Genomic DNA, 27,523 nt, shown 5'->3' on the forward strand with positions numbered 1-27,523 from the left:
TCTCTTCTGGAATTTTCCCTTCACACTGTCAGTGACAAGGCAGGAGCAAACTACTGGATTATGACACATGAACACATTGTGTCTCCAGGACAGAGAAGCAGTGGAACCAGAACTCCAGCATCCTAGAATAACTGAGACTGTGAGGAAGTCCAGTGATCTCATCACAAGAAATAGCTCAAGTAAATTTAGTGTCACCATTATTACTAAGTGCAAAAAAGCTCTCCTTGGCTGATGATTAAGCAATAGCCCTCATCTGCCGTCATAGATACTTAACAAGCAGTTGGGCAACACCAGACACAAATCTCTTGTCCTAATAGAGTAAGTATATATATATTTTTCCTACAATTTGATAACATATTAATAGAACATCTTAATAGAACCTCAAGTTCTTATTAACATAATAAGCAAAACATTCCCTTCCTATCATGTCAACAAACCAAAGTATGTTTTCCTTTCATTTTCTCAACTATCATAGTATATTGCCAAACATTTTGGAATATAAAAGTGTAGAGCTTAATTTGAAACTCTTTTATATACTTCCACCAAGTAAGTACCTTAAATCTGGCATATATTTTGTTGTTCTTACATAACATATGTTTCCGCTCTCTTACATGTTGGAGTTTTATTATGAATACATAATCCTTCTTTGTCCTTTTGCAAAGAATGGAATTTCTGGGATTGGTGCTAAATTCCAGGTTTCAGTCTTTAAAAATCTTAGACTTGAAGTAGGAATGCATGTTATCCAAAATAAAGTATTTCTTGATCATAACAAAGGCCTTGCAATGAAAAGAGAAGCTTGCTGAAACTTACTGATTTCTTTGTTGCCACCCTTTCATGTAATTTCTCAGGCACAGGTCTGGAAGTGGTTCTGAAGTTAAATTGAAAGTTTAGAAAAAGACAGTTGAGTTATGCTTACTAGTAATTGTAGCCTTACTGTGAGGAACAAGGATCAGTTTATGAATGTTCTCGATATTAATAGAGAAGCTGATTTGTTGAAAATCAGCCTCCGTGCTTTGAGTTAGAAGACATTTCTAGACTCATTGACTGAAAATAATGTCCTGATTGTTTAAATTTAGATGCTGTAGAGATTACTTCATCAAAGAGATGTTGACCAAATGGCAAATTTAATGAGGTTTCTCTAAAAAATGCACAATCACAATTGATCATAATAGAACAATATATAGCCAAACCATGACCTCACATTTTACTAACATATAGATCCTTTTCATTAAAGTGCTCTATTTTAATAAACCCAAACATTCTCTAGATGCTTTACTGTTTCTTAAAAGTGATGAAATCTTGATACAGGAGGATTCTTCTGCCTCAGCCTCCTGAGTAGCTGGGATTACAGGTACCTGCCATCACGTCTGGCTGATTTTTGTAATTTTAGTTGAGACAGAATTTCACCACGTTGGCCAGTCTCATCTTGAACTCTTGACCTCGTGATCCACCCACCTCGGCCTCCCAAAGTGCTGGGATTACAGGCGTGAGTCATTGCACCCGGCCTATTATTACTTTTGATGGGTTACCAGTGTCCAGGGTTTTATCTCCTTTTTATTTTCCCAAATTCAATAATTAAATTGCATTCAAGAATAAGGCCCCAAATATCTTTAAAAACATGTCAGAATACATTCATTAAACAAAAAAAAGTTAGTAGCACCCTAAAGATTGTGTCTATATCACTTAAAATTCGCAATTCATGACATCCTAATTTTTAAGATGACCTTTTTAAATTAGGAAAGCTAACTGAAGTATCTTACCGGATGTTTTCATTAAAATTTTGTTAGTAAATCTGTGAAAATCTTCAAGATGAATTAGAAATGTACTTAGAGAGCAACAGTTAAAGGCTTAGAATCGTATTATATGCTAATTCCCAAGGATGGTTTATAAAATATTAAAATCCAGAGATTGGTTCTGAATATATTTTGCCAGCTGCTATGTTGGATTACTTTAAATTCATATTTTAAGAACACAATACTGTTCTGAAGAAAACCAAAAATCTTCAGTAAAAGACTTTATTTAATAAGATTTCACAGATATTTTATTCTTTAAAAAGAGCAGCTTCAACACAGCACAATTTTTCAACTGTGCTAAAATAGTAAAATAAGTGAAAGCAAGAACTTGGTGCCAAAAAAAGTCTCCAAAGATATTTTTTTGATTGGGTTTCTTTCCTTTGGGAATTTCATAAATTGCTTCTTGTACACAAGCAATAATTTACCTTTGTTATAACTTTAAAAATAATTTAACAGAATCATTATTTTATTATTGTCCTTGTCACAACACCATTTTGATAGACTGATTTTTGAGATAACTCTTTTTGCAAAATATCTCGGTATTTTTGTCTTGCATAACATTGTTTTAGAATGCAATTGGGAACTGATTCCTAATATTTTGTCTAAATATCTAAGCAGTGTCACACTTTTTAACTTTGGATTGCAGTTTTCACCTCTCTTGTTGCTCAACAGTTCAGCGAAGTCTGAGTCGGTGGATGGGTATCTGACCTGAACTTAGAGTGGGTAATTCCAGAAAGTTTTCTGGAGTGTGGCAGAAGCCAGAAACTCTGCAACAAACCGCCGGGGGGTGGGATTAACGTCCGAAGCTCACACCGGCTTCAACTGATTGGCAGGAATGAAGTGGGTGGAACCTCCTGACCCTGCCCTCCTGCTTCCGTTGCTAGGGACGCTTCCGCCCAGGATACCACCATGGATCAGGAAGAGGGTCTGAAGGCCTTGGACAATATTGTCACTCAGTTCAACACCTATGAAGATTTCCTGGACTCGCAGATCACTACTGTGGACTTGTACTACCTGGAGGTAAGGGCGGAGCGCGGCAGAGTAGCCGCCGCCCCGCGTCCCTTGGTCCCTCCTCCAGTCCCCGCTTCGTGGGCTGGTCGCCCCCTGGCGCTGGACAGCTCAGCTGTCAGGCTCCGCGGTTTCGGGACGGCGACACTAAAGCCGCTGGCGAGGTGAACTGCCAGGTCCTTACCGCCCCGCGCTCCCCCGTCCGGACAGAACTTGGGCCCCTCGAGTCACCCAGCGCAGAAACACGTGCGGGCACACTCACTGGGGGAGCCATGAATTTGTGCTTCTCGGCGTCTCCTGCCTCCTCCCAGCCCACTCCCCTTCCAAAGCCGCTCTCTGCGAGGAAGGCCTGCTGAGAAGTCTCCGGCTGTGATCTAGGACGGACACCTGTTTCTCCCTGCTTTGCCAATTGGTATACTAAAGAACAGAAGATGGTATCTTTACACCAATTCGGTGTTATATTGGGCATTTGGGTTCATGAACTTCACACTAATTGATTCTGAAAGTACAGACATATTCCTGATTCATGTTTATCGAGTTGATGATCACAACCAATTTTGATAGTAAAAATATACACACAAAAAAGGCGCGAAATTGGACCTAATGGGTTGCTTTCCTCTGCCCAATAGCCAATCTCCCCTCCCCAACTACTCCCGCTGCAGGGTGGTGGGGGACAGAGTGGAGTTCTAGTCCTCTGCCAGGGGAGAACCCGGACGCGCAGGAATTAACAAGCCACAGGTAGTGGGAAGCTGGGAAGTGGACGATGGCTCCCTAAGTCCCAGTATATTCCTAGCCAAACTCCCACCAGGCCCACTAAATGGACACTCACCTGGAGATTCGGCTGTGCTCGCCATAGAACCCAGAATTGCCCTATCCTTATTTAGGCTAGAGAGAACAAGCGCCACTAAGTGGTGAAATGCCACATCAGTTTGGGAAGGATTTGCATCCTGTCACCAACTCCTCACACTTCTGAACTGCAATAAAGTAACTGCGTTTTAGTGGATTGACACTTTTGGATTTCAAAGATTGGTTACAGTCGCGTTTCACTTAAATATGGATTACAGGTTTCAAAAGTGTTATTCTTCAGTACACTTAAAAAATAAATGTAGATGGTATTTCCAACATAGCTCCTGGCTTCGAAAGCAAAATTTTAAAATATTATACAGATAATATATTTAAAGTCATGAGAGTCAGTTTTATGCCTTGCATCCAAGACACTGAAAAAGTGATGCTGCTAAACAATGTTTGCATCTAAATTTTAGAATGTTTAAATAAACAAAAAATGAAATATACACAATAAACATCTTGATAGACTAAAATCATCTTTGTAGCATATGTGGAAGATTGGCAAACTTAAACCTAGCATTATTAAGGAATGTTTTAATATTTTTTAAGGCACAATTTTTCATGTATGGACCTAAAACATTAATATTAATTACAGATGAGAAATTAATGATTTGTGTTTCAACAATCAGAATTTTTTTTGTTTTTTTGAGATAGAGTTTCACTCTGTTGCCCAGGCTGGAGTGCAGTGGCCCCATCTTGGCTCATTGCAACCTCTGCTCCCTAGGTTCAAGCGATTCTCTTGCCTCAGCCTCCCAAGTAGCTGGGATTACAGGTCTGCACCACCACACCCAGCTAATTTTTGTATTTTTAGCAGACACAGGATTTCACCATGTTGGCCAGGCTGGTCTCGAACTCCTGACCTCAAGTGATGCACCAGCCTCAGCCTCCCAAAGTGCTGGAATTACAGGTGTGAGCGGCCACAGCCAGCCCATCAATCAGAATTCATTAAAGTTTTCCAAAATGGAAGATGGTAATTACGTTTGGGGAAATGACAAAGAAATTTACTTTTACATTTGGCATTGGTTAAGCTTATTTTATTTCATAAAAAATAAGATGAAGATTTAGTTGAATAATGGTAATTAGACAGGTATATACGTGTGTGTGTGTATATATATATATCCATATGGATATATATATATACACACACACACATATATATATATGGATTGATTAATGACAACTTTTAAAGTGCTGTTATTTTTAGAGACCTACATTCTCAAATACTTTCTGTGGATGCAAGTTCATTGTGGACTTAGGTCACACAGAAACAAGTAGACTCCTCAACATTCTTTCAGTAGTATAGAAAGCATGTTTCACAAATCATGGATCATGCTAAGTGAGCTGGTACTTGTGCTTTTCCTATCTCTCTCTCATCATCATCATCAGTAACTGACTTTGATTTGAATGGAACAATTTTTAAAACATTTTATTTTATTTTAACTAACAAAATTGTCGATATTTATCATATACAACATGGTGTTTTAAATTATATATATATATAGTGGAATGGCTAAATCAAGTTACCATATGTATTATCTCACATAATTATCATTTTTGTGGTGATAACACTTAAAATTTATTTTCTTGACATTTTAAAAGAACACAATATATTGTTGTTAACTGTAGTCACAATGTTATACAAGAGATCTCTTGAATTTATTTGAATGAAACAAATTGTAAACTATAAATTAGAGGTAGCATTTTAATTAGACGAGGTTAGAGTCATGAGACTTTTTGGGTTCTAACTCTGCAATATTGTGTTTTTAATCAACTTGAAATTCCATTTTTTACCTGCAAAATGAAACAGTTGGACTAGTTTACATTCAAGTTTCCTAATGTATATAAAATGTTATGAGTTATCTATACTTTCATCTGATCATATATGCACCCATATATTTATCCAGCCACCTTTTTAGTTGATAATCCTTCACCAAGCGCCTGATGTAATAGATATTGCCTACACTGTTAAGAGTTTAAGTAAAAATCTGTTCTAGACTTGACCTCAGAAACCTAAGTATATAATGCTTATAGTCCAGTCTAAGTTTTATTTATTCAGCAAGCATTTTACAAACATTTACTATCTTCCACGTACTTTTGTATTGTGTAGGATATTTTTCTGCTCCCAAAAGTTTTCAATTAATCTTCATAAAAAGTTAGTACCAATGATTCACATACAAATAATCATATAATCTCTGCCAGATCCATTCTCTACACTTCTCTATCTTTATATGTGCCCCTGGACAATGACCTTCATGGTCATTAATCAGGAGCTTTTGGCATTGGGTTGGTTTCAGCCAATAGGAGGTACCAGCTGGAGTTCAAGGGGCTGGAAGGAAGTGGTTAGAGGATTTATTCCCTGTCATCTTCCTACTGTCTGTGGTTTAGAAGCAGATACCTTCCTTAAGTTTGGTCATCTTCTCATTCCATTAGCTACAGCACTCTCTCCAGGGTCTGGCAGCACTCCCTGCTCTAGGAATTGCTTCCTTCCGTATCTTCTTTTGTGCCAAATGGTGTTAATGGCTTCCCACTGTTGCTAACCCAGGGATGCTTCACCATCCCATGTTGGTTTCCATTAATTTTGCCCATATCTTTGTAAATAGTGCTTTTATTCTTTTTGGTCATCTGAGTTTGCCAACAATTTGCTGCCATCACCCTGACCACTATATAATCATTTAACATCTCAGATCACAATAAGTACACAAATAGTGTATGAATCTAATAACCACACAACGTTTTGCATAGTCCTTGCTTAGGAAGAAAGGGAAATATGAAAAAAAAGGGAAACTAATGCCAGTTAATTATTTGATGAGCTAGAGAGGAGTAAGGTGGCTCAGAAGACTAAAAGAAGCACTTTATGCTGTGTACACTGTGCTTTGCTTCTTTTACTGAATAGCTTCAAAGCATCAAAAGAAATGCATCACAGCATCAGCAATTAGATTTTCCTCTGCTAATCCAAAGAAAAATATTTGTTCTGGGAGTTAGTATTATCTAACCTAATTAACTTAATTCCCTAAATCAATATAGAAATAGTTGAAGAGTTTTGGCAAAATTATTACAATATAATTTTCCAGGTTCTTTCTTAGTAATTCTTCTATTTAAATAAACACAGGCCCTTTATTTTAATAAAGGTGCCTATGACCACTGGAAAAATAAAAGTCCTAATTAAACTGCTTTTCTCAGGTAAAGGATCAAAGAGTGTTAGAATTATTTAAAATGTCTCTGACTAATGGATAGCAGTAATGGCTAAACTATTTACAGAGATAAATAACATGGAGTTTCATTTAGGGCACTGTCTTCCCATTTTTTATAAAATAGAAATGGGGAGGGGCCAGGATGGCTGATTAGAAGCAACTACAGTCCGTGGCTGTCATGGAGAAGAATGAAAATGGAGAGTGAATTTGGCACCTTCGACTGAAATGTCCAGGTTTTCACTTTGGGACTCATTAGGCAATCAACTCAACCCATGGAGAATGAAGAAAAGCAGGGTAGGGCGATGGTCCACCCCAGGGGTGGGACAAAGCCAAAGGATCCCTCATCCTCAGCCAAAGGAAGCTGTGAGTGATTGTGCAACCCTGCCTTAGAAACCACACTTCTCCCACAGATCGTTGCAACTCACAGATCAGGAGATCCCCTCGTGAGGTCAAGCTACCAGGGCCTTCTGTCCAATACACAGAACTGGGCAAAGTCTCAGCAGACTAGGCACTGAGGCTCACACAGAGGCTCACACAGGGACCCGGGAGTTTTTCAGTCTCCAGCCCTGGGAATCCTGACAAGGTGGGAGTTCCATCCTTACATTCCTCTAGGAGATTCAGGGAGCCAAGCAGTGTCATTCTGCAGGCCCCACTTCCCCTGCACCTCACAAGCTAAGAACCAGACACTTAGAATTCCAGTTGGCCAGTGCAGCAGACTGGAGACTGCCTGAGGTGGACAAATTCCTGGGGGGACAGGTGGCTGACATTTTTGCAGATTGGGCAACTCAGTTCTAGTCTTCTGGCTCTGGGGAGTCTAGGTGGCCCCAACAGGAGGAGTCCTTCACCCCTCACAATGCAGCACAGCTGCTGTTCCAGAATGTGGCCATACTGCTCCTTTTTTTTTTTTTTTTTTTTTTTTTTTTGATGGAGTTTCACTCTTGTTGCCCAGGCTGGAGTGCAATGGTACAATCTCGGCTCACAGCAACCTCCGCCTCTCAGGTTCAAGCAATTTTCCTGCCCTAGCCCCCCAAGTAACTGGAATTACAGATATGCACCACCATGCCTGGCTAATTTTTGTATTTTTAGTAGAGACAGGGTTTCACTGTGTTGGTCAGGCTGGTCTTGAACTCCTGACCTCAGGTGATCCACCCACCTCAGTCTCCCAAAGTGCTGGGATGACAGGTGTGAGCCACTGTGGCTGGCCCAGACTGCCTCTTTGAGTTAGACTCTAATCCATTCCTTCTCACTGTGCAGGGGCCTCCCTGCAGGAAGCTCAATAACTCCAGCCAGGGTTATACAGACAGAACTCTGATCTCTCCCTGGGAAAGAGCCTCTGAGAGGAGAAGCAGCCAATGTCTCTGCAGTTCAGTTGACTCAGCCTTTCTAGCCTGCTGGCTCTGGAGAGTCCAGGCAGTGTTGATGAGGAAGGGTCTCCCAACACAAGACCCTGCTTTACCAAAAAGCAACCAGACTGCTTCTTTCAGTGGGCTCTTGATCCATCCGTCCTGACTGAGGTCTCTCAACAGGGGTCTCCAGACACCTCCTACAGGAGGGTCTGGGCCAGCAGCAGGTCAGTACTCCGCTGGGATGAAGCTCCCAGAGGAAGGAGAAGGCTGCCATCTTTGTTGTTTCACGGCCTTCACTGGTGATACCTTCAGGTAAGGGAAAAACCGAGGCACCTAGGGTCTGCAGTGATCCCCCAACAAGCAGCCCTATGGAAGAATGGCCTGATAGTTAAAAGAAAAACAGAAAGCAACAACAGCAACAAAGACCCTGTAAAAACTCCATTTAAAGTTCAGCATCTTCAAAAATTGAAATTAGATAAGCCACAAAAGATGAGAAACAGTCAGTGCAAAAATGCTGAAACTCGAAAAGCCAGAGTGCCTTCTTTCCTCAAAATAACTGCAACAGGTCTCCAGCAAGGGCACAGAATTGGGCTGAGACTGAGCTGCCTGAATTGGCAGAGGTAGGCTTCAGAAGTTGGGTAATAATGAGCTTTGCTGAACTAAAGGAGCATGTTGTAACCCAATGAAAAGAAGCTAGAATCATGATAAAACAATACAGGAGCTGATAACAAGAATAGCTGGGTTAGAGAGGAACATAACTGACCTGATGAAATGAAAAACAGAACACAAGAAATTCACAATGCAATCACAAGTATCAATAGCAGAATAGACCAACCAGAGGAAAGACTCTCAGAGATTGAAGACTATCTTTCTGAAAGAAGACAGGAGGCAAGAATAGAGAAAAAAGAATGAAGAGCAAACAAAACGTCTGAGAAATACGGGACTATGTAAAAAGCCTGAACCTACGACTGACTGGGATACCTGAAAGAAACTGGAAGAACAGAACCAAGTTTGAAAACATACTTCAGGATATCATCCAGGAGAACTTCCTGAGCCTAAGAAGACAGGCCAACATTCAGGTTCAGGAAATACAGAGAACTCTAGTAAGATACTCCACAAGAAGATCAACCTCAAGACACATAATTATCAGATTCTCCAAGGTTGAAATGAAAGAAAAAATGTTAAAGGGAGTCAGAGAGGAAGTCTATGTCACCTACAAAGGGAATCCCATTAGATGCACAGTGGACCTCTCAGTGGGAAACCCTACAAGCCAGAAGATATTGCAAGCCAATGTTCAACATTCTTCAAGAAAAGAATTTCCAGCCCAGAATTTCATTTCCAGCCAAGCTAAGCTTCATAAGCACAGCAGAAATACTATCCTTATCAGACAAGCAAATGCTGAGGAAATTCATCACCACCAGGCCTGCCTTGCAAGAGCTCCTAAAAGAAGCACTAAATATGGAAAGGAAAAACCATTTACCAGCCACTACAAAAACACACTGAAGTACACAGTGCACCAACTAATGACACTATGAAGCAACCACATAAACAAGTCTGCAAAATAACCAGATAGCATCATGATGATAGGATCCATTTCTCACATAACAATATTAAACTTAAATGTAAATGGGCTAAATGCCCCAATTAAAAGACACGGAATGGCAATCTGGATAAAGAGTCATGACCCATTGCTATGCTGTATTCAAGAGACCCATCTCATGTGCAGTGACACACATAGGCTCAAAATAAAGGGATGGAGAAAAATTTACCAAGAAAAAAGCATGGGTTGCAATCCTAGTTTCTGACAAAACAGACTTTAAAACAACAAAGATTTAAAAAGACAAAGAAGGACTGTACATAATGAGAAAGGGTTGAACTCAACAAGAAGAGCTAACTATCTTAAATATGTATGTACCTAATACAGGAGCACCCAGATTCATAAAGCAAGTTCTTAGAGACCTACAAAGAGATTTAGACTTTCACACAATAATAGTGAGAGACATTAACACCCTATTGACAGTATTAGACAGATCACTGAGACAGAAAGTTAACAAAGATATTCAGGACCTGAACTCAGCTGTGGACCTAGTGGACCTCATAGATATCTACAGAACTCTCCACCCCAAACAACAGAATATACATTCTTCTCATTGTCACATGGCACTTACCCTAATATTGATCACATATTTGGAAGTAAAACACTCTTCAGCAAATGCAAAAGAACTGAAATAATAACAGTCTCTCAGACCACAGTGCAATCAAATTAGAACTCAAGAGTATGAAATTCACTCAACACCACACAACTAAATGGAAATTGAATAACCTGCGTTTGAATGACTTCTGGGTAAATAATTAAATTAAGACAGAAATCAAGAAGCTATTTGTAACTAATGAGAACAAGGAGACAATGTGCCAGAATCTCTGGGATGCTGCCAAAGCAGTGTGAAGAGAGAAATTTATAGCACTAAATGCCTTCATCAAAAGGATAGAAGGATCTCAAGTTAACAATGTGACAACACAACTAAAAGAACCAGAGTACCAAGAGCAAACAAACCCAAAGCTAGCAGAAGACAGGAAATAACCAAGATCAGAGCCAAACTGAAGGAGATAGAAACATGAACAACTCTTCAAAAAAAATCAACAAATCTGGGAGCTAGTTTTTTGAAAAAATTAACAAAATAGATAGACTGCTACCTAGACTAGTTAAAGAGAGAGAGAGAGAGAGAGAGAGAGAAGAATGAAATAGACACAGTCAGAAATGATAAGGGAGATATTACCATTGACCTCACAAAAATACAACCATCAGATAATATTATGAACACCTCTTTGCACGGAAAATAGAAAACCTAGAAGAATGGATAAATTTCTGGACAAATACACCCTCCCAAGACTGAACCAGGAAGAAATTGAATCCCTGAGTAGAACAATAACAAGTTCTGAAATAGAAGCAATAATAAACAGCCTACAAATCAAAAAAAGCCCTGGACCAGATGAATTTACACCTGAATTCTACCAGAGGTATAAAGAAGAGCTGATATCATTTCTAATGAAACTATTTCAAAAAACTGAAAAAGGGAAACTCCTCCCTAACTCAGTTTATAAGGCCAGTATTATTCGGATACCATAACTTGGCAGATATACAACAAAAAAAGAAAACTTCAGTCCAATATCCCTGATGAATATCAATCCAAAAATCCTCAATAAAATACTGGCAAACTGAATCCAGCAGCACATAAGAAACTTTATCCATCACAGTCAAGCTTGCTTCATCCTTGGGATGTAAGGTTGGTTCAATATAGGCAAATTAATAGATGTAATTCATCACATAAACAGAACTAAAATAAAAAAAATAAACCCACATGATTATCTCAATAAATGGAGAAAAGACTTTCAATAAAATTCAACATCCCTTTATGTTAAAAACTCTCAATAAACTAGGTATTGAAGGAACACACCTCAAAATAATAAGAGCAATATATGACAAACCCACAGACAATATCATACTGAATGGGCAAAAGCTGGAAGTATTCCCCATGAAAACTGGAACAAGACAAGGATGTCCTCTCTCATCACTCCTATTCAACATAGTATTGAAAGTTCTGACCAGGGCAATCAGGCAAGAGAATAAATTAAGGGTTTCCAAATCGTGAGAGAGGAAGACAAATTTTGTTTGTTTGCAGATGACATGATCCTATATCTAGAAAATCTCATTGTCCCAGCCCAACAGTTTCTTTTTATTACTATTATTATACTTTAAGTTCTAGGGTACATGTGCACAATGTGCAGGTTTGTTACATAGATATACATGTGCCATGTTGGTTTCCTGCACCCATTAACTCGTCATTTACAGTGGGTATTTCTCCTAATGCTATCCCTCCCCCAGCTCCCCACCCCATGACAGGCCCCGGTGTGTGATGTTCCCCTCCCTATGTCCAAGTGTTCTCATTGTTAAATTCCCTCCTATGAGTGAGAACATGTAGTGATTGGTTTTCTGTCCTTGTGATCAGTTTGCTCAGAATGATGGTTTCCAGCTTCATCCATGTCCCTGGAAAAGGACATGAACTCATCCTTTATTATGGCTGCATAGTATTCCACGGTGTATATGTGCCACATTTCCTTAATACAGTCTATCATTGATGGAAATTTGGGTTGGTTTCAAGTCTTTGCTATTGTGAATAGTGCCACAATAAACATACATGTGCATGTGTCTTTATAATAGCACGATTTATAATCCTTTGGGTATATACCCAATAATGGGATCATTAGGTCAAATGGTATTTCTAGTTCAGGATCCTTGAGGAATCACCACACTGTCTTCCACAATGGTTGAACTAGTTTACAATCCCACCAACAGTGTAAAGGCATTCCTAGTTCTCCACATCCTCTCCAGCATCTGTTGTTTCCTGACTTTTTAATGATTGCCACTCTAACTGGTGTGAGATGGTATCTCATTGTAGTTTTGATTTGCATTTCTCTGATGGCCAGTGATGATGAGCATTTCTTCATGTGTCTGTTGGCTGCATAAATGTCTTCTTTTGAGAAGTGTCTGTTCATATCCTTTGCCCACTTTTGATGGGGTTGTTTGATTTTTTCTTGAAAATTTTTCTAAGTTCTTTGTAGATTCTGGATGTTAGCCCTTTGTCAGATGGGTAGATTGCAAAAATTTTCTCCCATTCTGTAGGTTGCCTGTTTATTCTGATGCTTGTTTCTTTTGCTTTGCAGAAGCCCTTTAGTTTAATTAGATCCCATTTGTCTATTTTGACTTTTCTGCCATTGCTTTTGGTGTTTTCGTCATGAAGTCCTTGCTCATGCCTATGTCTTGAATGGTATTGCCTAGGTTTTCTTCTAGGGTTTTTTTTTTTTTTTGAGACGGAGTCTCGCTCTGTCACCCAGGCTGGAGTGCAGTGGCCGGATCTCAGCTCACTGCAAGCTCCGCCTCCCGGGTTTACGCCATTCTCCGGCCTCAGCCTCCCGAGTAGCTGGGACTACAGGCGCCCGCCACCTCGCCCGGCTAGTTTTTTGTATTTCTTAATAGAGACGGGGTTTCACCGTGTTAGCCAGGATGGTCTCGATCTCCTGACCTCGTGATCCGCCCGTCTCGGCCTCCCAAAGTGCTGGGATTACAGGCTTGAGCCACCGCGCCCGGCCTCTTCTAGGGTTTTTATGGTTTCAGGTCTAACATTTAAGTCTTTAATCCATGTTGAATTAGTTTTTGTATAAGGTGTAAGGAAGGGATCCAGTTTCAGCTTTCTACATATGGCTAGCCAGTTTTCCCAGCACCATTTATTAAATAGGGAATCCTTTCCCCATTTCTTGTTTTTGTCAGGTTTGTCAAAGATCAGATGGCTGCATATGTGTGGTGTTATTTCTGAGGCCCCTGTTCTGTTCCATTGGTCTATATATCTGTTTTGATACCAGTACCATGCTGTTTTGGTTACTGTAGCCTTGTAGTATAGTTTGAAGTCAGGTAGCATGATGCCTTCAGGTTTGTTCTTTTTGCTTAGGATTGTCTTGGCAATGCGGGCTCTTTTTTGGTTCCATATGAACTTTAAAGTAGTTTTTTCCAATTCTGGGAAGAAAGTCATTGGTAGCTTGATGGCGATGGCATTGGATCTATAAATTACCTTGGGCAGTATGGCCATTTTCATGATATTGATTCTTCCTATCCATGAGCATGGAATGTTCTTCCATTTGTTTGTGTCTTCTTTTATTTCATTGAGCAGTGCTTTGTAGTTCTTCTTGAAGAAATACTTCACATCCCTTGTAAGTTGCATTTCTAGGTATTTTATTCTGTTTGTAGCCATTGTGAATGGGAGTTCACTCTCTGTTTGTCTGTTATTGGTGTATAGGAATGCTTTGATTTTTGCACATTGATTTTGCATCTTGAGACTTTGCTGAAGCTGCTTATCAGCTTAAAGAGATTTTGGGCTGAGACAATGGGATTTTCTAAATATACAGTCATGTCATCTGCAAACAGGGACAATTTGACTTCCTCTTTTCCTAATTGAATACCCCTTATTTCTTTCTCTTGCCTGATTGCCCTGGCCAGAACATCCAATACTATGTTGAACAGGATTGGTGAGAGAGGGCATCCCTGTCTTGTGCCGGTTTTTAAAGGGAATCTTTCCGGCTTTTGCCCATTCACTACAGCCCAACAGTTTCTTAAGCTGATATGCAACTTCAGCAAAGTCTCAGGATATAAAATCAATGTGCACAATTGCTAACATTCCTATACATCAACAACAGGCAAGCAAAGAGCCAAATTGTGAATGAACTCCCATTTACGATTGCTATAAAAAGAATGAAATACCTAGGAATAGAGCTAATAAGGAAAGTGAAGGACCTCTTCAAGGAGAACTACAAACCTCTGCTCAAGGAAATCAGAGAGGATACAAGCAAATGGAAAAACATTCCATGCTCATGGATAGGAAGAATTAATATTGTAAAAATAGCCATGCTGTCCAAAGTAATTTATAGGTACAAAGCTATTCCCATTAAACTACTATTGATATTATTCACAGAATTAGAAGAAACTATTTTAAAAAACATATAGAACCAAAAAGAAAAGCTCACATAGCCAAGACAATCCTAAGCATAAAGAACAAAGCTGGAGGCATTATGGTACCTGCCTTCAAACTATAAGGCTACAGTAACCAAAACAGCATGATAATGGTACAAAACCAGATACATAGTGCAACAGAACAGAATAGAGAACTGAGCAATCGATCAGAATAGAGAAGACAGAAATAAGACCACCCATGTGCAACCATCTCATCTTTGACAAACCTGACAGTAGCAATGGGGAAAGGATTCCCTATTTATAAATGGTGCTGGGAGGACTGGTTAGTTATATGCAGAAAATTGAAACTGGATCCCCTCTGTACACCATACACAAAAATTAGATCAAGACTGATTAAAGACTTAAATGTAAAACCCAAAACGATAACAACTCTAAAAGAAAATCTAGGCAATACCACTCAGGACATCAGCATGGGCAAAGATTTCATGATGAAAACGCCAAAAGCAATTGCAACAAAAGCAAAAATTAACAAATGAGATCTCATTAAAGAGCTTTTATATAGCAAAAGAAAATTAGGTGAATAGACAACATACAGAATTGTAGAAAATTTTTGCAATCTATTCATCTGACAAAGGTCTAATATCCAGAATCTATAAGAAACTTAAACAAATTTACAAGAATAAAACAATCAATCTCATTAAAAACTGGGTAAAGGACACTTCTCAAAAGTAGACATTCATGCAGTAAACAAACGTATTAAAAAAAAACCCTCAACATCACTGATCATTAGGGAAATGCAAATCAAACCACAATGAGATACCATCTCGTGCCAGTCAGAATGGCGTGAGTAAGAACTTGGCCATCTGCAGTTCAAGAAGAAAGTTCTCAGAAAAAGCCCAACCTGCCAACACCTTGCTGTCCGACCTTCAGAACTGTGAGAAAATATATTTCTGTGATTTGAGCTACCCAATTTGTGGTATTTTCTTGTGGGAGCCCTGGCTTCCATAAGAAACAAACATACATAATTTATTTTATAGAGTTTTGTCCTTGCACATGAGAGCTGTTTACACTGTTGATGAAAGCTATGTCTTTGGTGTCTGGTCCTGGAGCCTGAAGTCACACTGAGACCTGCAAGGGTAAGCTAGAATCTGTGAGGACAGACTGAAACCTCTGTCAGGTGCTCATGACCCTGCCAGCCATACAATTTTGATGGTGGGGACATTCTGCAGGAGAAGCTGGCACCTGTAGTCACAAAGCTAACCATGCACTTGACACAGAAGTTGAAGTTTAAGGAAGAGAGCCTCCAAAAGCTAAAATAATATTGCTGCTCCTTCACTTCTCCTTTCTAAATGTATTACAAATGTCTCTTATGGCTCACCCTAGCATGTAACTATCCAAGGAAGTAAAATTATGGGAAATGAAGTTTCAGCTTAGATAATCTGATGCAATACAAATTTACTACATATGCCATGTTTTAATATTTCACAAGGAGAATATATTTATGTCTGACTTGTAGAAATAAAAATTAGCACAAATAAAGGATGAGAGTTTCTCAAATTTTATAGAACATGCATAGCCCCGACATAAATTTTTAAAAAGCAAAAAAAAGAAAAAAGAAAAAAGAAAAAGAAAACTGAAGGCTAACTTTACTTATGAACTGAATGAAAGAAATTTTAAATGAATCCAAGAATATATGTCAGAGTGAAAATAGTATGATTTGTTATAGGACTGCAAGGATGAACTCATGATATTAAATTTTAAAAAAAGGTTATTTCTATAGATGAAGAAAAAGCATAGATAAAATTCTAAAGCCACTCTTACTATAACTTGGTAAGGAGTATTTTCAACACTTATAGAAAAATGTCATACTCAGTGTTTAAACACTTGAATGGTTAGCATTAGAATCAGAAACATGATAAAATGGTTGCTACTACTAGTAGTGTTTTATTGGCAGTCTAGCAGTGCAGTGCTGCAACTTAAGGAAAATGTCAAATATTTGAAAAGAGTCGGAATATAATTACATATAGGCAATATGATTATCTACGATGAAAATACAAGAAAAATTAGCTGAAATCTTAAATAAATGAGTTTAGAAAGGAAATTAAAAATTGAATGAAAACAACTCTGTTCACCAGCAATAAATAAGATAATAACAAAAGACATAAACAAAAATGAACACAGCCTCAGTAACACGTGGGGCAATGTTGAACAGTCTAACATACATCTAAATGGAGTCCAAAAGGAACAAAGGGAAGGAAGGAATAAAATATATTTTAAATGGTAATGGCTAAACAGTTTCCAAATTTTATGAAGACTGCAAACCCACGGAGCCAAAAAGTTCAATGAATTCCAAGCAGAATAAATGCAAAGAAAACTACACCAAGGAATATTTTAATAAAATCACTGAAAACGAGTGATAAAGGTAAAGTCTTAAAAACAAAAGTAAAAGAACACATTATAAAGTATACCAAAGATAGCAATGACTGAATATTACTCAGCAATCCCATTACTGGGTATATACCCAAAAGATTGTAAATAATTCTACTATAAAGACACATGCACGTATATGTTTATTGCAGCACTATTTACCATAGCAAAGACTTGGAACCAACTAAAATGCCCACCAATGATAGAATGAATAAAGAAAATGTGGCACATGGAATACTATGCAGCCGTAAAAAAGAATGTGTTCATGTCCTTTGCAGGGACATGGATGAAGCTGGAAGCCATAATTCTCAGCAAACTAAGACAGGAACAAAAAACCAAACACCACATGTTCTCACTAATAACTAGAAGTTGAACAATGAGAACACATGGACACAGGGAGGGAACGTCACATACCGGGGTCTGATGGGGGATGGGGGGCAAAGGGAGGGAGAGCATTAAGACAAATAGCTAATGCATGCGGGGCTTAAAACCTAGATGATGGGTTGATAGATGCAGGAAACCGCCATGGCACATATATACCTATGTAACAAACCTGCACTCTCTGCACATGTATCCCAGAACTTAAAGTAAAAAATTAAATAAATAAATAAAAAAGAATCAATGCAAGCCATAGAAAAATGAATGGCACCTTTAAAGTGCTGAAAGATTTGAAAAAAGTCAAGCTAGAACACTATATTAGAAGAAAAGAGTAAGGTGAGATAATTTATTTTTTCAGCCAGAATAATTTGTTGTTAGCAGATACATATTATTAGAAATGTTAAGTGAAGTTCTTCGGGTTGAAGGAAAATTATATATCAGCAGGAAACTTAGATCAAAGTGAAAATGAATGAAAAGCACCAGAAATGCTATATGTGAATATAAATTTTTTTCTCAGTTTTACATTTCTTTAAAGGTTATTGATTATTGAAAGAAAAATAATGACATTGCATTTTGTGGTTTATAACATGCATAGAAATACAATATGAAACAACAATAGCACAAAAGATAGGAGAGGATAATGCTGCAATGGGTTCTTATACTTGAAATGGTATAATATTATTTGAAAGTAGAATTAATAAGCTAATAATTCTTGTAAATCACAGAGCACCTGCTGAAAAGTAAAGTAGACATGTAACTAAAAACGTAATAGTTGAGACAAAATGGAAATAAAAAAGAAACAAAAAATAGAAATAAAAAATAAATATCAAAGCAAATGGGACTAATAAAAAAGAAATAACAAGGTAATATATTAAAACCCAGCCAAGCTGAAAATTACATTAAATGTAAATGATCTGAACACTTCAATTTAAAGGCAGGAATGGTCAGAATAGATAAAAGTTCAAGAGCCATATATGCCATCCCACGTTAAATATAAATAAAACAACTTAATGTAAATGTATTAACATTAATAGATTAATAATGTAAATTATTAAGATTAATTAATAATGTAAATTATTAAGATTAACACATTAATAATGTTAAACTAACAATCTATTAATGTTAATACATTTATATTAAATTGTCTTATATTAATGATTTATTAATCATAAATTATGATGTATAAATAATGTTAATATAATGTTAATTTCATATTATCATTAATAGATAATTTTAATAGATTAAAAGGATGGAAAATATGTATCATACAAGCATAAAGAAAAGGAGAGTTATAATGTCTATATTAATATCAGGCAAAGTAGACCTCAGAACAAGAAGTATTTCAGGGAAAAAGAAGGACTTTTTAATATATATAAATGAGTCAGTCAATACATTTTAATAAACATTTAGCCTACATGCCTCATACCAGATCCTCAAAATGCATTATGCAAAACTGATAAGAATTGAAAGAATAGACAAATTCACAATTGTAGCTAGAGACATAAACATTCATTTTTCAGTAACTGATAGAACCAGAAGTTAAAATAAATGTTAAGTATGTAAAAGATTTAAAGAGCAGTCAAAGGTCAGGCACGGTGACTCATGCCTGTAATCCTAGCACTTTGGGAGGCTGAAGCTAGTGAATCATTTGAGGTCAAGAGTTCAAGACTAACCTGGCCAACATGGTGAAACCCTGTCTCAGAAATTAGGTGGGGATGGTGGCGCACGCCTGTAATCCCAGCTACTTGGGAGGCTGAGGCAGGAGAAGCACTTGAATCTGGGAGGCAGAGGTTGCAGTGAACCAAGATTGTGCCCCTACACTCCAGGTTGGGCAACAGTGTGAGACTTTGTCTCAAAAAAATAAATAAATAGAATAAGCTTAGTGCAGGAGCTGTCTCCCAAAAACAGACTTTGGTATGTGGATTTGTGTGCAGAAAATTTACTGCAGAGCACTCTCAGAATTTACTGCAGAGCACTCTCAGAATTTACTGCAGAGCACTCTCAGAATTTGCACTTCCAGTGGGGTGAAGAAAGCAGGACTGGGCAGTCAGCAGCTCTGGAGTTGGAATGGTCTCTTAGAGTTCACACGACAGTAGAATACCTATTCTTTTCAAGTGCACATGGGACATTTATGAAGAGGGACCATATGCAGGGTCATAAAACAAGTCTCAATACATTTAAAATATTGAAATCATACAAAAGTATGTTCTGTGATCGTAACAGAATTAAAACTAGAAATCAGCTACAGAAATATACTCCTCAAATTCCCAAATATTTGGATAATAAACAACATAGTTCTAAGTAACTCAAAGTCAAAAAAGAAATAAAAAGAAAAATTAGAAAAAAAATTTTTGATTTGAACAAAAAAGAAAACAAAACATATAAATGTTTGTTAGATATACATAAAAGAATCTATAGAGGGAACTTTACAGATTTAAAAGTTTATATGGGAAAAGGAGAAAGGTCTAGAAATTAATAATAGTAGCTTCAACTTCAGAAGCTTTAAAACAATACAAATTGAGTCCAAGCAAGTAGACAGAAGGAATAACAGAGAGCAGAAATCAGTGAAGTAGAAAATTGAAAAATAGTAGAGATCAATGCTATCAAACGTTGCTTTTTTAAAATATCAATAACATTGACAAACCCCTTACTATGCTGATTGTAGTCACCCTAAACACTCACGTCTTCCAAAGTCATACTCCCTTCTTGGGGTAGTTCTCTTTAAATTGCTGCTTATTGTAGATTGTAAAGATGTGGCCACTTTAATCAATTTGGGTCAACTCTAAGAGATCATTCCACCTCCAGAGCTGCTGACTGCCCAGTCCTGTTTTCTTCACCCCACTGGAAGTGCAGATTCTGAGAGTGCTCTCCAGTAGATTTGCTGCACACAAATCCACATCCCAAAGTCTGTTTTTGGGAGACGCCTTCTGCAATAAGCTTATTCCAACAATGTCATATTGTTTTAACATTAAGAAATCTGGTATTATAAATTATCCAGATTGCCAAAATTAGTAGACGATGGCATTCGAATATGCCATGCTTTCTGACACTCCCAACTCTGACCTTTCTTGAGTAAAGTTGCTGTTCCTGGAAGCAGTTAGCTTGACACAAGTGAAACATGAAATCTGTGGGGGTCAAACAAGTTGTGGTAGGGCTTTCTCTCTGGGCAGGTTGAGAGGGCAGTATCCACACTATCTGTGATATGGTTGAGAGGGCAGAGAAACTAATTAATAGTACAGAATAGAAATAGAGAAGTCACTTTTAATATATTTAAGAATTGAGTATACAAAAATGTTAAATTTCAAATCAGTGGAGAAAAGAAGCAATATTTAACAGTTAATGTTTCAGCTGTGTCTTTTGGAATAAAAAAACTTTTTGAAAAAGTAAAGGTATTTTTCTTTCAACACCAGGCACCAAAATATATCCTAAATGCTTTGAACATTTTGGTGTAAAAACTATTAAGAGTTTCAGGAAAACAATGATCTGGGAACACTGTTTGTGGATATTTTGCAGACACTTATTTAATATATTTATTACACAAAGTTGTTACTAGTTAGTAATAAATGAACAAAGGGTTCATTTAATAATTTGAAACAATTCAAAAGGAAGAAATGCACATGACTGATAAATGTGTAAACAGATGGTGAATCTCACTAGTAATCAAAGCAATGCAAATCAAATTAGGATTTCATATCATTTTCTTTTTTTTTTTTTTTTTTTTTTTTTTTTTTTTTTTATTTATTTTTTTTTTTAATTTATTTATTATTATTATACTTTAAGTTGTAGGGTACATGTGCATAACGTGCAGGTTTGTTACATATGTATACTTGTGCCTTGTTGCTGTGCTGCACCCATCAACTCGTCATTTACATCAGGTATAACTCCCAATGCAATCCCTCCCCCCCCCCCCCCCCCCCCCCTCCCCATGATAGGCCCCGGTGTGTGATGTTCCCCTTCCTGAGTCCGAGTGATCTCATTGTTCAGTTCCCACCTATGAGTGAGAACATGCGGTGTTTGGTTTTCTGTTCTTGTGATAGTTTGCTAAGAATGATGGTTTCCAGCTGCATCCATGTCCCTACAAAGGACACAAACTCATCCTTTTTGATGGCTGCATAGTATTCCATGGTGTATATGTGCCACATTTTCTTAATCCAATCTGTCACTGATGGACATTTGGGTTGATTCCAAGTCTTTGCTATTGTGAATAGTGCCGCAATAAACATACGTGTGCATGTGTCTTTATAGCAGCATAATTTATAATCCTTTGGGTATATACCCAGTAATGGGATGGCTGGGTCATATGGTACATCTAGTTCTAGATCCTTGAGGAATCGCCATACTGTTTTCCATAATGGTTGAACTAGTTTACAATCCCACCAACAGTGTAAAAGTGTTCCTATTTCTCCACATCCTCTCCAGCACCTGTTGTTTCCTGACTTTTTAATGATCGCCATTCTAACTGGTGTGAGATGGTATCTCATTGTGGTTTTGATTTGCATTTCTCTGATGGCCAGTGATGATGAGCATTTTTTCATGTGTCTGTTGGCTGTATGAATGTCTTCTTTTGAGAAATGTCTGTTCATATCCTTTGCCCACTTTTTGATGGGGTTGTTTGTTTTTTTCTTGTAAATTTGTTTGAGTTCTTTGTAGGTTCTGGATATTAGCCCTTTGTCAGATGAGTAGATTGCAAAAATTTTCTCCCATTCTGTAGGTTGCCTGTTCACTCTGATGGTAGTTTCTTTTGCTGTGCAGAAGCTCTTTAGTTTAATGAGATCCCATTTGTCAATTTTGGCTTTTGCTGCCGTTGCTTTTGGTGTTTTAGACATGAAGTCTTTGCCCATGCCTATGTCCTGAATGGTACTACCTAGGTTTTCCTCTAGGATTTTTATGGTATTAGGTCTAACATTTAAGTCTCTAATCCATCTTGAATTAATTTTCGTATAAGGAGTAAGGAAAGGATCCAGTTTCAGCTTTCTACTTATGGCTAGCCAATTTTCCCAGCACCATTTATTAAATAGGGAATCCTTTCCCCATTTCTTGTTTCTCTCAGGTTTGTCAAAGATCAGATGGCTGTAGATGTGTGGTATTATTTCTGAGGACTCTGTTCTGTTCCATTGGTCTATATCTCTGTTTTGGTACCAGTACCATGCTGTTTTGGTTACTGTAGCTTTGTAGTATAGTTTGAAGTCAGGTAGCGTGATGCCTCCAGCTTTGTTCTTTTGACTTAGGATTGTCTTGGAGATGCGGGCTCTTTTTTGGTTCCATATGAACTTTAAAGCAGTTTTTTCCAATTCCGTGAAGAAACTCGTTGGTAGCTTGATGGGGATGGCATTGAATCTATAAATAACCTTGGGCAGTATGGCCATTTTCACGATATTGATTCTTCCTATCCATGAGCATGGTATGTTCTTCCATTTGTTTGTGTCCTCTTTGACTTCACTGAGCAGTGGTTTGTAGTTCTCCTTGAAGAGGTCCTTTACATCCCTTGTAAGTTGGATTCCTAGGTATTTTATTCTCTTTGAAGCAATTGTGAATGGAAGTTCATTCCTGATTTGGCTCTCTGTTTGTCTGTTACTGGTGTATAAGAATGCTTGTGATTTTTGCACATTAATTTTGTATCCTGAGACTTTGCTGAAATCATATCATTTTCATTGTCAGAGGAAGGCAGTGAACTGAAGACACAATAGTAAATTATTAATATGTACAATATCTGTCCTTACAAATTGTATGGAATATGTAATCACTAAAGTTTTATTGTATATATATTTAACGGAAAGGTGTTCAAGATGCACTGTTAACTGTTGGAGAAGTAGGTCATGAGAGATTTTACACAGCATGATCCACATATTTTGGTAAATGTTTAAATGATTAAATCTGCAAACTTTTCAATGACCTTTATTTGAACTTTATTAATTACAACATATTTTAATTTTTGAAGCATATATATGACTTTTCTCTTTTTTTCACGTTTATTTCAAGTTCAGCGTTACATGTACAGGTTTGCTATATACCTAAAAGTGTCATGGGGATTTGTTGTACAGACTACTTTTTCACCCAGGTATTAAGCCTAATACCCATAGTAATTTTTCCTGATCTTCCTTCCGTCATCCTCCTCCCTCTGATAGGTGCCAGTATGTGTTGCTTCCCTCTATATGTCCATGTGTTCTCACTGTTTAGCTCCTACTTGTAAGTGATAACATGTGGTATTTGGTTTTCTGTTCCTGTGTTAGTTTGTTAAGAATAATGGCCTCCAGCTCCATCCATTTCCCTGAAAAGGACATGATCTTATTCATTTTATAACTGCATAGTGTTCTATGGTATATATGTACCACATTTTCTTTATCTAGTAAGTAATTGATGGGCATTTAGATTGATTCACTATTGTGAATAGTGCTGCAATGAACATACGTGTGCATGTATCTTTTTATAGAATGATTTATATCCCTTCAGGTATATGCCCACCTGTGATATTTCTGGGACAAATGGTATTTCTGTTTTTAGGTCTTTGAGGAATTGCTGCACTATCTTCTACAATGGTTGAACTAATTTACACTCCCACCAACAATGTGTAAGCGTTCCTTTTTCTCCACAAGCTTGCCAGTATCTGTTATTTTTTGACTTTTTAGTAATAGCCATTCTGACTGGCATGAGATGGTATCTCATTTTGGTTTTGATTTGCATTTGTCTAATAATCAGTGATGTTGAGCTTTTTAAAATGTGATTGTTGGCCATATGTATGTCTTCTTTTAAAAAATGTTCATGTCTTTTGCTTTCTTTTTTTTTTTTTTGAGACGGAGTCTTGCTCTGTCACCCAGGCTGGAGTGCAGTGGTGCCATCTCAGCTCACTGCAACCTTCGCCTCCCGGGTTCAAGCGATTCTCCTGCTTCAGCCTCCTGAGTAGCTGAGATTACAGGCGCACACCACCACACCTGGCTAATGTTTTGTATTTTTAGTAGAGACGGGGTTTCACCATGTTGGACAGGCTGGTCTCGAACTTCTGACCTTGTGATCCATCTGCCTCAGTCTCCCAATGTCCTTTGCTTTTTAATAGAGTTGTTTTTTTTTTCTTGTAAGTTTACATTCCTTTTAGATGCTGGTTATTATATCTCTGTTGGATACATAATTTGCAAAAATTTTCTCCTAGTCTGCTTAGGCTATCTGTTAGCACTCTGACGATAGTTTTTTCTCCCGTTCTATAGGTTGTCTGTTTGCTCTGATGATAGTTTCTTTTGCTGTGCAGAAACTCTTTTGTTTAATTAAATCCCATTTGTCAATTTTTGCTTTTGTTGCAATTGCTTTTGTGATTTCATCATAAAACCTTTGCTATGCCTATGTCCTGAATGGTATTGCCTAGATTTTCTTCTAGGGTTGTTATAGTTTTGGGTTTTACATTTAAGCCTTTAATCCATCTTGAGTTAATTTTTGCATATGGTGTAAGCAACGGATCCAGTTTCAATTTTCTGCATATGGCTAGCCTGTTCTCCCAGCGCCATTTGTTAAATAGGGAATCTTTACCCCATTGCTTGTTTTTGTCAGGTTTGTCAAAGATTAGATGGTTGTAGATATGTGGCTTTGTTTCTGAGTTCTCTATTCTGTTCCATTGGTCTATGTACCTGTTTTTGTATCAGTACTATGCTATTTGGGTTACTGTAGCCTTGTAGTTTGAAGTCAGGTACCATTATACCTCCAGCTTTGTTCCTTTTGCTTAGGATTATCCTGACTATATGAGCCCTTCTTCTTCTTCTTCTTCTTCTTTTTTTTTTTTTGTTCCATATGTATTTTAAAATAGTTTCTTTAATTCGGTGAAAAATTTCAGTGATAATTTAATGGGAATAGCATTGAATCTATAAATTGCTTTGGGCAGTATGGCCATTTTGACGACATTGATTCTTCCTATCCATGAGCATGGAATATTTTTCCGTCTGCTTGCGTCGTCTCTAATTTCCTTGAGTAGTGGTTTGTAGTTCTCCTTGAAGAGGTCCTTCATCTCCCTTGGTAGCTGTATTCCTAGGTGTTTTATTCTTTTTGTGGCAATAGTGAACGGGAGTACATTCATAATTTTTCTCTCTGCTTGTCTATTGTTGGTGTTTAGGAATGCTTGTGATTTCTGCACATTGATTCCATATCCTGAGACTTTGATGGAGTTGCTTATCAGCTTAAGAAGCTTTTGGGCTGAGTTGATAGGATTTGCTAGATATAAGATCATATAATCTGCAGACAAAGACAGTTTGACTTCCTCTATTCCGATTTCAATACTCTATTTCTTTCTCTTGCTTGGTTGCCCTGGCCAGAACTTCCAATGCTATGTTAAATAGGAGTGGTCAGAGAGGACATCCTTGTCTTGTGCCAGTTTTCAAGGGGAATGCTTCCAGCTTTTGCCCATTCAGTATGATATTGGCTGTGGGTTTGTCATAAATGGCTCTTATTGTTTTAAGGTATGTTCCTTCAATACCTGGTTTATTGAGAATTTTTAACATGAAGGGATGCTGAATTTTATCAAAGGTCTTTTCTGCATCTATTGAAATAATCGTGTAGTTTTTGTCTTTAGTTCTGTTTATGCGATGAATTATGTTTATTGTTTTACATATGTTGAACAAACCTTGTATCCCAAGGATGAAGACAACTTGGTTGTGGTGGATAAACTTTTGGTGTGCTGCTGGATTCGGTTTGTCAGTATTTTATTGTGGATTTTTGCATCAATATGCATCAGGGATATTTGCCTGAAGTTTTCTTTTATTGTGGTATCTCTGCCTGGTTTTGGTATCAGGATGATGCTGGCCTTGTAGGATGAGTTAGGGAGAACTCCCCCTCTTCAATTTTTTGGAATAGTTTCAGCATGAATGATACGAGCTCTTCTTTGTACATCTGGCAGAATTCAGCTGTGAATTAATCTGATCCTGGGCTTTTTTAGTTGGTAGGCTATTACTGACTCAATTTCAAAATTCCTTATTGGTCTGTTCAAGGATTCAAGTTCTTTCTGGTTCAGTCTGGGGAGGGTTTATTTGTCCAATAATTTATCCATTTCATCTAGATTTTCTAGTTTATGTGCATAGAGGTGTTCATAGTATTCTCTGATGGTTGTTTATATTTCTCTTGGGTTAGTGGTTATATCCCCCTGTTGTTTCTGATTGTGTTTATTTGAACCTTCTCTCTTTTCTTCTTCATTAGTCTAGCTAGTGGCTTATTTTATAATTTTTTTTCAAGAAACCCAGCTTCTGTATTCGTTGATCTTTTGAATATTTTTGTGTGTGTCTCAGTCTCCTTCAGTTCAGCTCTAATTTTGGTTATTTCTCGTCTTCTGCTAGCTTGCTTTGGGATTTGTTTTCTCTTGATCCTCTTGTTCTTTTAATTGTAATGTTAGATTGTTAACTTTAGATTTTTCCAACTTTTTGATGTGGGCATTTAGTGCTATAAATTTCCCTCTTGACACTGCCTTAGTTGTGTCTAGCATATTGTACCTTTGTTCTCTTTAGTTTTTTTTTTTTTTTTTTTGAGACGGAGTCTCGCTCTGTCGCCCAGGCTGGAGTGCAGTGGCGCGATCTCGGCTCACTGCAAGCTCCGCCTCCTGGGTTTACGCCATTCTCCTGCCTCAGCCTCCTGAGTAGCTGGGACTACAGGCGCCCGCTACCGCGCCCGGCTAATTTTTTGTATTTTTAGTAGAGACGGGGTTTCACCGTGGTCTCGATCTCCTGACCTTGTGATCCGCCCGCCTCGGCCTCCCAAAGTGCTGGGATTACAGGCGTGAGCCACCGCGCCCGGCCTGTTCTCTTTAGTTTTAAAGAGCTTCTTGATGTCTGCCTTAATTTCATTATTTACTGAAAAGTCATTCAGGAGCCAGTTATTCAGTTTTCCTGTAATTTATGGTTTTGATTGAATATTGAAGTTTTGATTTCTTAAATTTCTTCATTTGATTGTGCTTTGGTACAAGATATTGTTTATGATTTCAATTATTTTGCATTTGCTGAGGAGTGTTTTACTTCTGATTATGTGGTCGATTTCACAGTATGTGACAGG

The 27,523-nt window shown here is 37.7% G+C and overlaps 1 protein-coding gene across 1 annotated transcript in view; it reads left to right on the forward strand.

The window, feature by feature from the left end:
• The first annotated feature begins 2,637 nt into the window (after positions 1-2,637).
• CFAP299 (cilia and flagella associated protein 299) overlaps positions 2,638-27,523 on the forward strand; it is a 650,508-nt gene continuing 625,622 nt past the window's right edge. Inside the window, exon 1 of the mRNA XM_050792019.1 lies at positions 2,638-2,813. Coding sequence (XP_050647976.1) covers positions 2,703-2,813 — 111 coding nt within the window. The 5' untranslated portion in view covers positions 2,638-2,702. The remainder of the gene's footprint in view (positions 2,814-27,523) is intronic.

Source organism: Macaca thibetana, chromosome 5 (genome assembly GCF_024542745.1).
Source record: "Macaca thibetana thibetana isolate TM-01 chromosome 5, ASM2454274v1, whole genome shotgun sequence".
Classification (NCBI taxonomy): domain Eukaryota; kingdom Metazoa; phylum Chordata; class Mammalia; order Primates; family Cercopithecidae; genus Macaca; species Macaca thibetana.